Here is a 12,941-nt window from a genome sequence, read left to right as displayed (position 1 = left end):
GTGAGCTCAAGGCCAGCCTGAACTGATAGTGAGACCCTATCTCAAAAAGACAAAAACTCCCAAGAAACTAAATTCATATAAGAAAATGCCAGAAAAGTTTCAAAATGTATTTAAGTTTAGGACATCTTTTCCTCTAATCACCTTTATAATCAATCTCAATTTTCTTTTAAGTTTGGTAGAATGATATATGTTATATATTATCACGTAAGTCTAAGATTTGAGTTAAAATTGATGTTACCCTTCTCTTTGGACCATGATAAGCCCTTGAGTTGTGACTTCACAGCTGGGTAGCTTTGAAGTTAGAGTGAAGAGACCACATGGAAAGGTAATTTGCATGTGTAATATACGAGGGTGCTCCGTAGGTATGTTCCAGGCTTACTTTAACCCATTTGACTTAATGCTCCAAAGTAAGAGTAATTTAATGGTAATAGCATAGCAAATTCTGAATAGCTTTACTGTATGTTTAAAAAAGTCACATGTTCACATGCTTGTGTGAGTTTAAGCAATTAAAATCTGCATGAGTTTAAGCAATTGTTGAAATGTATGAATGTCTCCTTAATATACTGATTACAAAGCAAAAAAATTGATGTTGATGTAGTGCTAATTTACAGTATCAATACCAGGGTTAGTTAAACAAACTGCATATATTTGGGGGCTTTCAAATAAGGTCACGAAAAAGTATGTGACTAACAGTAATTCTGATTATACACTCTGATATTGTGGCCTAGAAACTATGGTAGTTTTGGTTCTAAGCATTTTATTCAACCTAATATACCAATAATAATATATTCTGTTATAGTTTGGAAATGAAATCTCGAATCATTTAAGAACACAAGCAATCAACTTAACAGTTATCAGACTTTGGTTTATTGTAAAATTTAGCAAAGTATTTATTATAATCCCTGACCCCTTGCTCTGAAAACAAAAGCAAAAACATACTTATTGCTTATTCTTTCCCCCTCCTTTCTTTGTGCTACAGTAAAAGGGAGAAAAATTATCGTAATAAATAAAAATAGAGCCGTAACAGAGAAAAATAAATCAATCTAGATGAGAAGTATTAGGAGCAAAAGAAAGACCATTAAGCGGTTTAAAAATAAGCTTCTTCAAAAGGTTTTCTTATTTAAAAACAAACACCCCAAAAATATAGCAGCAGAGAAGAAGGATAGATACAAGTTAATTGCACAATAGTCCCATGCAAAAACCTGGATCATTAGCCAAAGCAGTAGTACTCAGAATCCAATTTGGGGTGCTTGTGCAGCGCCTGCGAGTCCTCTATTATGGAGCTGTCACTGAACTGATCCAAGTCTGAAGGGGTCTGATGTCCTGGGACATCGTCTGCCAAAGTGTCCAGATAGCTTCCCACGGAGATGCCGTCCAGCCCGTCACTGCCGTCCTGGAGGCTGCTGTAGCTGCCCCGTAAGGAGGTGCTCTGACTCTCCAGTAAGCTGCACAGGCTGCCACTGAGGCTGCTGCCTCGGCTGGTGATAGTGGCTTTCTCTTCAATCATCCACTTGATGGATTCAATGCTCTCGTTGATAACAAGCAGCTGGCGCATGAGCCTGACATCTGTGGCTCTGAGGTTAACCTGTAGACAAGAGCGGAGAGGAGACAAAGATGTGTCAGTTATTCTACATTCTGGAGACACCCCCAATTCTTTTGAGATCCTGTCTGGTGCAGCCCACAGTTTTTGGTTCACTGAAAATATGAGTGCACTTTATCTGACGATCATTTTGTTCATTGCTGACCAACAGCAGGAGTTATAATCATAGAACTCACTTCCTGTCAGATGCGCTAGGCTCCAAAAGGGTCAATAACCCTTCTACTCCATCCTTGAACCTAACAAAGCTCCCTGAAAATATTCTGAATGGCAAAGTCTCTGCTAAGAGATGTGTCCTTCACACTGTCCTTTGGCCACCAGACATCAGGCCTCCCGGGAAAGGCGTTCCTGTGAAGAAACCAGCAGGGCCCTTCATGTCCAAGCCTGCTCCCAAGCCAGCAGCCAAGACCAAGGCCAAGCCAGCTGTCCCCCAGGCCGCTGTGAGAACCCAGGAGCCCCCTGTCCATCTCTCCAAAGTGGCGATCGAGTTTAACAAGGACCAGCTGGAGGAGTTCGAGGAGGCCTTTGAGCTGTTGGACTGAGCAGCTGATGGCAAGATCCTGTGCAGCCAGTGTGGGGTCGTGATAAGGGCCCTGGGCCAGAACCCCACCAACGCCGAGGTGCTCAAGGTCTGGGGAACACCAAGAGTGATGAGCTGAAGTCTCAACGTGTGGACTTTGAGCTGTTCCTGCCCATGCTCCAGGCAGTGGCCAAAAACCGGGATCAAGGCACTTATGAGGACTACTGGGAGCGGCTTCGGGTGTTTGACAAGGAGGGAAACAGCAAAGTCATGGGTTCAGAGCTCAGACACGTCCTCACCACTCTCAGAGAGAAGATGACTGAGGAGGAGGCGGAGACTGTTCTGGCAAGACATGAGGTAGCAACGGCTGCATCAACCATGAGGCCTTCCTGAAGCACATCTTAAGCGTCTGAGCTGACATGTGCACCTGCCAGGCCCCCACCTCACCTTGAGAGCTCCTGTGTGGCCAGTCACTTGCTCCCCTCCCTCGCAGGCAGAAGTGCATTCCTACCACTAGGAGGCCACATATCGTTTCAAAATAAAGACGTGGTTCCTTCAAAAAAAGAAATGTGTCCTTTCTGGCCCAAGTAATAGTTTTTCTATGTTTGCATGGGAACGTGTCTGTGGATCTTGAAAGATGGGAAAAGGATGAATGTGTTAAAATTAAGGAATTACCCTCAGCATCATCAGAAACTTCTATTTATTGAGCAACAATGTTCCAGGCATTGTTATAAAAATGCAGTATTAGCAAAATCTGACACGGATGTAGAGGCATTGTTTTATTCTCAATGTAAAATGAAAAAACTGAAATCCTAAGAAAAGAGTTAAGAGTACAGAAAAGCCCTCTCTCTCTCTCTCTCTCTCTCTCTCTATATATATATATATATATATATATATAATTTATTAAAAAGAGTAAAAGAAGGATAACATAGTAATAGAGGGATTTACCAAATTACAGACAAAGTGGTAGGACATTATCAATGGTTGTTATTTTACCTATTAGTATCTTCAAGACAGTTTCTCAGGAAAACAAATAGACAAATAACAGTGAGTTACAGACAAAAATGGTAGGAAATTATCAGTGGTTGTTGTACTGTATGTGGGTTTCTTCAAAGTGGTTTCTAGGGAAAACAATAGAGCTATACATGAGTGATCAATTAAATAATCATTGACTATTCTCAATGGTTGCTGAAAACACACAGTAATAAACATATATCCATTTACAAAATAGCATAGGAACAATAGAAACATTACAGAGTTATGGACAGATTGGGAGGAAATTATCAATGGCTGCTACAATACATGGTGGTATCTTCAAAGTGGTTTCTCAGGAAAACAAAGATATGCAAGAAAGATCTACCCAGTAGTTACAGCCTAAGGGTTGTGAAAAATAGCAGATTACCTCTTTATCAGTGACTCCTTTCACTGAGGTGTAAACCCTATATTTTTTATGACTCTATCAACACAAATAGCAGTGAATAGTGCTTCTGCTCATATGAATGAATCGCCCTACTATTCTCTGAATCTAAAAGGGTGTTAGGCCACTGGGATGATCCAATTTACAAGGTGAAGTGCACAAATGTTCCTGTGCATCTGATGATATGTTTCAGATACATCAAGAGCATACTGATCAAAATTGGGATATGAGAAAGTTCTAGAACTCTTACAGGCTGTTGAGGTATGAGGTCCTTCTGAACTTTTAAATCACTTTGGAGAAATTTATCTCCAAAACCACAAGGGAAAGTCTCTGCATGCCCCAAAGATCAACGGGAACATTTCCTGCCAACTAGTGTGCAGTGGGCTTAAGGAAGGAGGCTTAAGGTTGCTCAAAATTGCCTGTTTGCGCTGGACTGAAAGATGTGGATCCTATAGATTCCAAGGCCTAGACAGGTAAACTGGGATGTGTTGGCCACTAGAGGTCCTATTCACATTCATTTTGGTTTGAAAATGGATTTTCTTCCTGTTCCTTCACTTAGGCCATTAATCCAAAAGGATGAGCCATGTCAATTCTCTAAGATTCAGGGCTAACTCAGATTTGTGTGTTTGTAGAATTATCAAAGGTGCTCATTCTTGAATGACTCAGGCCATAAGAGAAAAAAGAGCCTATTGTTTTCAGCAGTATGCATTCATATAAAAATATTTCCTGGTGGAGTTAATCCATAACTGAAGTTGAACTTTGGTTTGAGTGACCATGATGAAAAAACATTAAGAGAGATGACATTTCTACTAAGGACTCCAACCAATATAGGACTGTAGGTTTAAAAACAATGAAAGTATAATGACAGGAAGCCTAAACTATAATTTAAAGAATTTTAACTTCTCTCAGATCCTCATCTTCTCTGAAAAAAAAAAAAAACAAAAATAAATTGTGGCAATAGTAACAGTGGAAATTATGTTTCCCTGAAGAGTTTATCACCTGAAGGATGTGCACTTAATTAACCTTGAGATGCTTCTCTAAGATAATGTTTAAATGACCTTGTAATGACTTCTGTTGAGGGTGATGCTTCCTGGCAGTCTTTATGTTCAAATCCACCCAGACCCCCGATGAGCCATCCTGACACCGTTCAAGGTACAGATAATACAAATATTTACAAATCACCAACAGTGTGCCTAGGTCCACTGAGGAGGGCAGAGTATCAGTGTGAGTCAAACTTTTACAAAATTCCTCCGCAGGAATCTGGAGCTGTGAAACTTGCTGTGCCTATGACAACATGGTGCAATATTCATCTGGCCGTTTCCCAGCAGCTCCCCAAATGGACTACAGCTGTGTGTGTTCATATCCCCACCCTGTCCCGTGAAAGTGCTTTGGTCCAGGTCCAGGTCTCGGCACGAACTTTGATTCCACTCACTCAAAATGCTCCGCACTCTTCCTCTCCAGATCCTCTCATCCTTGCATCCCTGCTTCCTCCATCAAGCACTGCTTGCTGATCCCAGTCTCTCGGCAGGTCGCTTACCCACCACAGCCCGCTTGGTTTGTAGCTCACCACAGAGCTCAATTTTGCACTGTCTTATACTTGTCCTGATAAATGTGTAGCTTTTTCTTCAACTAAGCACAAGCCCCTTAAAGAAAGAAGCCATTTTATCCATAGTTTATGGTCTTTGATTCCAAAAGATAGTCATAACTTTAGGATCTGTGAAAGTTAAGCTTGTAAGAATAAGTGATATGCTCTCAGACCTTGCGTCACTCTGGGCTAAAAGCATACTTAGAATAATTTTTCTGTCAGTACTTTTTGTCTTACACAGTGGCTACATCAAATACAAGCTTTTTTCCCATTTTATTAGGCAATAAGAGGGGTTATGAAATAATAACAGTTACTTTTGACCATGAAATGATTTATTTAAATAAGAAAATCTTTTGCTTCTGAGGGCTGAATTTCATGGGCTATTGAACCATTGTTGGGGGAAGATGATGAAAGTCAAGTCAACTAGAAGGTGTTGATCTGGCTGATAATGATTATGGATCTAATTGTGTAAACCCGGTGTCCTCCAGGGAGAGTAAACAGCTTCCCTCTGTGGGGGCGCACGGCACCTCAGCCCACACGGCCAGGTGTTGCTACTACCAAGAGCTGTTACCAGGTGCCCTTGCGGCTGCAGATGGCCTCCTCCACAAACTAAGGTGCAGTGACCCTACTGCTGTCCCTTGAAAGTAAGATCAGCCAAAGAACTAAATCCCATGTTGCCTCTGCCTCCAGTAGCTGCCTGCCTTTCCCGCTGGGGTACTTCATAGTAGACTATCTGATGCTTAGCCATGAATCAAGAACAGAATTCTCCTCCTTTCTGTCTCTCTCAGACAGAAGCTTTCTTTCTCTCAATAAATTCTTTCTACTCTTAAAAAAAAAAGAAAAAAGAACAGAATTGTCTTGTCCTGGTGGCATGAAGCTTTTTGCTGGGGTCTCAGGGAGCCCTGTGACCACGCTGAGGATACTTAGAGTTGAGACCCTCGTGGAGGTTTAAGTTTAACCGGAGAGCCCATTCCCGATCAATCGTGGTTCTGAATCCCCGCACTCAGTTCATTACGCTTCCATGTCTATCGTTTACTTCATAATGTCCATGACAAGTCAAAATCATCCTGCTTATTATTCTTTAACTCATTTTCTGTCCTCCAGTGTGCATGGAGGAATCACGGAAGGTAGAGGATGTGGTCCGTCTGTGTCACTACTCTATGCTAGGTACAAGAAGACAGCTTTTCTGTACCTAGTAGGTACTCAATCGGGATCTGTCCAACGTCTGAATTAGCAGCTTTGAATCAAACTGCTCTCCTGGAAAGGAGCCTGCGGCTTTTCTGTGGGTCAGTGATACCTCACTTGGGAGGAAGAACAGTGGTAGCTCAGGAAGGGACATTTCAGTGGCACAGCATTCCTAGCATGTAGTTCATTTTCTAGTCATTCTCAGCATTTGGACACCGAATAACCAGTCTAATTCTTCCTATCTTAAACTTACAAAGTACAGCCCGTACCTCGGAAAGGAAGTGGATGCCTAGAAGTGAGTCGCACGCAAACATCATCTGTTTGCTCAGAGGTGATAACTGGTTCTAGCACAGCAGAGGTGTTCTGTAAACACTTGGTGAAACAATTGAAACAAGGAACAAACAGGACATTGCACCCTCTCCAAAATGTGCACAGACCGACTGATGCAAAGAGATGCAATGTCTCTTCCTGCTCTCTGTCTCTCTCGTTCGTCCAGTTTGTACACCATGGCTCTTCCTCGCGCTCAGTCTCTCGTGATTCACTCCTGTGACACAGGGGGTTTGTCCTAAAACTTTATATCAATTTGACAAGTGGTGACTGGGTCTATGACAGAGTGAGAAATGAGGGATCTTGAAAGAGCAAATATTCCTAATAGTAAACTTTACTAGATCTGTGTTTTCTTGCAAGCTGTCATCTCAGCACTGAAATAATACAACTTAGCTAAGCATGTTGGGGCAGTCCTGTAATCCCAGCACTTCCAGAGACTGAGTCAGGAGAACAAAACATTCAGGTGATGCCTAGTGAAATTAAGAGACTTAGTGACAGCCTGTCTCAAAATAAAAATATAACATAAAAAAATGGCTGGGGCTACAGCTCAGTGGGAAAGTCATGAGTTCAATCCCCAGTACAAAAGAAAACGAAGGAGAAAATGAGTAAGAATGTACAAAGAGTATGAAGTGACATGGTAGAATCCAAGAAAGAATACGTTCAAACTTCCAATGAATCGGGAAATGCTAATCAAGTTGACTTCTTTTGTGGTGCTGTATGAAAAATGTGGCGTAGGGTCTCAGTTTGTCACTGGCACTGTTAGTGGCTGGACATACGGGACCTCAGTTTCCTTACGCATGAAGGAAAAAATCGTGGGGTTTTATTCCGATCTTCGTGAACTACAGGGCCATTGAAGGTCTTCAGGCAGTTCTGCTAACAAAGACAAACTTCCCCCAGTGAAGGCTGAACCCAGCTGGACATGGTAGCACACGCTTGTAATCCCAGCACTTGGGAGGCTGAGGCAGGAGGATTGTTGCGAGTTTGAGACCAGCCTGGGCTACATAGTGAGGTCAAGGCCAGCCTGAACTGCATAGCAAGATCCTGTCTCAAAAAGACAAAAAAAAAAAAAAAAAAAAGACTGAACTGAATTTGGGAGTTTATCTAGTACTTTTGTCTGCATTTCATATTGAGGTTGCATTTTAGATGTGATTTGATAAAAACATTCTTTAGATTCTGTATGATTTCCCTCCAATGCTGCTATGTTTTGTGTCTCTTGTGGTCACTTGATTGCTAAACTGTTTTTGCTATGAGAAAATCACGCAGGCCATAGAGGTGATAGAACAGTTTTGCTGGTCAGTATCTTGAGCACAAAACTGGAGGCTGCTTCTGGCTAAAGCCAGTTGAAGTTCTACATGATTTTAGTTACCTTATCAGAAATTATGTCACAATAATAATAATTTGTGCTCTCATCATGTGGGTTTAAAATTATATTTATATCTCAAGATAAATGTTGACAGCATTTTAATATGTCTATAACTTGACTTTCATGTGCACATGGGCTGCCGAATGTAGCTTCCAAATAGGGACATTTTTCACTCTATCTTGCTTCACTGGACACTTGGGTAACACCCTGCAATCAAGCCCCTCGTAAACGCTTCTACTTCTTGGTATTCTTTTATTTATGCATGTCAACTAAACATAAAAGTAAGCTATCTCCCAGTTACACCTTCATATTGTAACATTCAAAATATGCATGGCATAAATCCCTAATGGCCTGCAAGCTGTAATTTGAATTAGAAGAATAAAGACATCTTTGAAAGTCAATAAGGAAGTTATTGGAGACAGGCATGCCTTTTAATGTGATGTTCTAACCCTGGTTTCTAATTAGGAGTAAGCAATCAGCATTTTTCCTGATTTGTACTTTAGGAAACCGAGATTAGTTCTGACAAGGTCTCTTTTTCTTCGCCATGTATACATAACATTTACATATTTTAAAGCACAAACTGAAGACGCCACTGGTAACGACACTTTGAATACTGTTTCCAGCAGCTGATTCCAGTTTATTTGCATGTTCCCTTTGCATAATCTCAAGAAAAAATCTGCTCCCTTTGCAAATTTACCATTCCTGAGTTTGATGATCACAGATGATGTTCTACCCACCTGTGCCTGAAATTTCCAACATGCGCCAGTTGTACAGTAGCCATATTTATAAAGCACTCTTCTGTTTCCTCAGAAAATCCAGAAGGACATTACTGTCTTTCTGTCATCTGAGGAGACACTGTACAAGACTTCTGCTACTGCTTCGGGTTTGGAATCTTCAGAAGAAAAGTCTGCAGGCACACAGAAGTCACTGCTGCCCCTTCTGCAAAGCATTCCTTTGCTTTCTCATTCAGTTCAAAATTTACAGTGAAATTTTCTAGTTGGACAACAGAGGAATCTATTTTTACATCAGTCAACTTTTTCTCCATTTGTGTTGTTTATAAGTTGAATTGAAAATAACTAAAACGGTTCACTCTTTTCCCAAAACCATACAGAAGTGTAATTTCCCCAAAGACTAAACTACAAACTTAAAAACACTTTCATCAGCAAAGCTACCGACTAATGTTTTGATCCACCGCACTGTGGCATCTGTGTATCTGAAAGGGGCACATGCGTCTCCCACGAATCTCAAGTTCCTGATGTCGCTAGGTGTGCTCACGGGATCTGCGCAGCATTTTCAGAGGAGCCTTCTGATTACTAAATAAGGCATGCAGCTTCTCACTCTATCACATCAAGTTGTAGGTCAAATTGACACCTGAATACCTGTCATGTCACTCCTTTTCCACATTCTAATGCAGTGAAAATTATTTCTCTGAGTGCTTTCGACACGCATGTGCAAAGTATCATTGTGGCTAAGGTGACAGAATTATTTGTATGTAAATCACCTGGACCAAAACTGATGCAGAATGGTTTGACAAAAGCATATACTCACAAGCACAGCAGAGAACCTGATTCACAGAGGACACAGGCCAGGGAAGTGTGTCCACTGATCTGCACTACATAGTCTGCATTTTTCCAATTTTGAATTTAACATATTTTTTTTCACATAGAAGACTGCAGTGCAGGGATGTGCTCCTCAGTGACCTGTAGCGGCCATGCTTACATTGTAAGGGAAAAGTGCAGGGCAGTATGTCAGAGAATGTTCAGCAATCTGCTCCCTAGAAAAAAAATCTACGTATGCATATACATACACGTTAGTCAGCCTTCCATCACTGTGAGAAAACACTTGAGACAATTTATAAGGACGTTAGCTCATGGTTTCGGAGGATGCAGTCCATCATTCATGGTCCCTACCACTCTGGGCCTTTGGCGCCTCAGTCCATCATGGAGGATGTGTGTGCCAGAGAAGGCCGGCTCACCTCACAGCCACCAGGAGCAAGCGGGGAGAAACTGGGGTCCGATATTTCTTTCAAGGTCATTCCTTTAACAACCTGATTATTCTTCCACCTCCAAACAGCATCACGGGACGGAGGTTAACCCTTTAGTTCATGGGGCTTTGGGGGACTTCAAAATCCAAATCATTCCATATACATAAAGGTTATATAAACTGTGCTTACACTGAAGATGTGTAGCACACTTTGTAATAATAAAATATCAAGTAAGTTTTATTATAAATTTCATATAACTAATTGGTTGTCAGAGAAGGCTTTGGTTCCTTCTCAGTGAACTCTTGGATGTCCAACACACAGCTGCAGTTCAAACAGGATTTCACAAATAGAGTTGATCCCAACTCGCTGAATGAAAACTGCATAGTTTTTAATCATTAAATTTAATATGTGATCTATCATTAAATTATCTTCATTAAGTTATATTCATTAAAGTGAAACCTTTTTTGGCCTCATCATTAGTTATGCCAGAACTTTACTGATTCACAGTTATATGAACACATGTTTTGATGAGTTGGATAATATGTTTTGAATACATAGAGATGTTTTTTCTTTCTTTCTTTTTCTCTTCCTTCCTTCCTTCCTTCTTTCCTTCCTTCCTCCCTTCCTTCCCTTCCCTTCCCTTCCTTTCTTTTTTACTATGAGCAATGCAACAACTAGTGTTATCCTAAACTTTTCAAGTTTAATCTATAATACTAAAATTATCTCCATCACTGTCTTACATCTAGAATCAACAAAATAAAATTCAAGTCCTTATATATAGTGTTTAACAAGTTCTATGGGGTAAATATGCCTATCATGGTCAATTTCCAACTACCAATGAGCTCTCATAAATTATGGGGTTGATAATGCAGTAAATATAATATTTTCATGTTTAGGTATATGCTTTCATCCTTTAGCTATGATATTTTGTGTAACTTAAAATTTCTTGTAATAAAAAATAGTCAAATAATAGGAAGCAAATAATTTTGGGTACTTATTACCCTTGTTTTAAATATAATTTACTAAATTGCAGATTTATATATGTAATTTCAATAATGATTCTGATTAATAACTAGTTTTTAAAAAAACTCCTGAAAATTTAATAAACAGTCACCTCTCCAGTAAGGCATTGGCTTTAGTACAACATTGAAATGGTGCAGAATGAAGATATTATCTAATATATTGCATTTTGTGACATGCAGATTAAAGACTCTCATTTCACCCTACAAGGCTTTTACTTTTCTACACATGATTTTATTTTTCTACACATGATTAACTGAATAGAATCAGAGGTAAATACAAATTATTTAGAGTAAAATTACTGTATTCTTGGAAAAATTTCAAGTACTAACTATAGATTATACTTTCAGCATCATTGAACCATAAAATTTACTGAGAAAATGAATAATCAAGTTGAGCATTTACATTTTCATATTTTGATAAATTTTGATGAATTTATAGCTAAAATATACTGCATACTTCTCCACCCTAGTAAACAAAATCATACACACCCATATGGTAAGAGGCCATCATTATAAATACTAAGCTTTATAATGTAGAGTTATTCAGTGATAAGCTAGGGCTGCTGAGGAAATGCAAACTGTAATCAAAAAATATGTATGAGTTTAGATTTTTAAAAATATTGCATAAAAGATCCATTATAATTAATCTCCCTCAAAATACTGCTTTAAGAATACTTTTCCCAAAATTCATATCACTTTCTGAAGCATTTCTGGAAGTGATTTTTTGCAAATGATTTCTGTTGCACTATCAAGGCTATTTTACGTTCTGAAGCCACATGGTGCCAGATGTGATGAATAAAGTGGCTGCATCGTATTTTCTGTTAGTGCGTGTTTGCAGTTCATGTATTCTGCAGTCATCTTGGGGGGCTGGTACACATACATAATGTAGTTTCTTTCTTTTTTTAACCCCTTTCCTTCCCCCTCCCTCCCTCCTTCTCTAGTTCCCCTCTCCCTCTTTTCATTCTTGTTGATATTAATCTTAGTTCATGTTTATGGCATGTAATGTCCGCATTCATTGAGGTTATTAGGACCTTCTCATGGGATACCTTCACTGTACCTATTTCCTCATCTCCTCCCTCTCACCACTCATGCTTGGTCCCCTGGACCCTGTCCCATCTGCAAGCGATCCATCCCTTTGTCTAGTTCCCTTTCCTTTATTTCTTAGTTTGTACTTTGCCTAACTCAGATGAGACATACCATATGACATTCAAGTTTCTGTGCCCGATGTATTTCACTCAACATACACTTCTGACAAATGTCTCAAATTTGCCCTTTGTAGCTGAGTAATATTCCATTATGTACAGATACTACATCTTCTTTATCCAATCATCTGTTGATTGGTATCCAGGCTGTTTCCAGGATTTTGCTATTAGGAATTGTGCTTCTACAAACATTGCTAGGAAAGTGTCACCGTAATATTATGTCTTCAGATCTTTGGGGAAGACACTTAGCAGGGGTTAGCAGGGTCATATAGAATTTCTAATTGTAGTTCCTTGGGATATCTCCACGCTAACTTTCATAATGGCCGTACTAGTTTACACTCCCATTCCCACCAGCAGTGCAGGAGGGTTCTCTTTTCATCACGGCCATGACAGCATTTGTTTTTTTTGTTTTTTGTTTTTTTTTTCTTCTTTTTTTTTTGTTTTGTTTTGTTTTGTTTTTCTCCGGTACCGGGAACCGAACTCACGACCTTGCGCTTGTCAGGCAGGTGCTTTTGCCACTGAGCTAAATCCCCAGCCCCTATTTTTTTTTTTGCTTCTTGATAACTGCCATTCTTTGTGGAGTTAAATGAAATCTTAGTAAAATGGAATCCTGTTTCAATTTGCATCTCTCTAGTGGACAGAGTTGTTGAACATTTTTTCATGCATTTTTGTTGGTCATTTGCACTTCTTCCTCTGTGAAGTGTCTGTTCATTTCATTTACTTTTTTCTTTTTTTTTTT

The 12,941-nt window shown here is 39.8% G+C and overlaps 1 protein-coding gene and 1 pseudogene across 1 annotated transcript in view; one reads left to right on the top strand and one right to left on the bottom strand.

The window, feature by feature from the left end:
• Positions 1-844: 844 nt before the first annotated feature.
• The window catches only part of Lurap1l (leucine rich adaptor protein 1-like), a 39,507-nt gene continuing 27,410 nt past the window's right edge, over positions 845-12,941 (bottom strand). Inside the window, exon 3 of the mRNA XM_005388690.2 lies at positions 845-1,585. Within this exon, the coding sequence (XP_005388747.2) occupies positions 1,211-1,585 (375 nt within the window). The 3' untranslated portion in view covers positions 845-1,210. The remainder of the gene's footprint in view (positions 1,586-12,941) is intronic.
• LOC102015234 lies at positions 1,592-2,995 on the top strand (annotated as a pseudogene).

Source organism: Chinchilla lanigera, unplaced genomic scaffold (assembly GCF_000276665.1).
Source record: "Chinchilla lanigera isolate Chin_1 unplaced genomic scaffold, ChiLan1.0 scaffold00033, whole genome shotgun sequence".
NCBI lineage: Eukaryota > Metazoa > Chordata > Mammalia > Rodentia > Chinchillidae > Chinchilla > Chinchilla lanigera.
The sequence above is the reverse complement of the archived record's forward strand: the minus strand, read 5'-3'. Positions and strand labels throughout refer to the sequence as shown.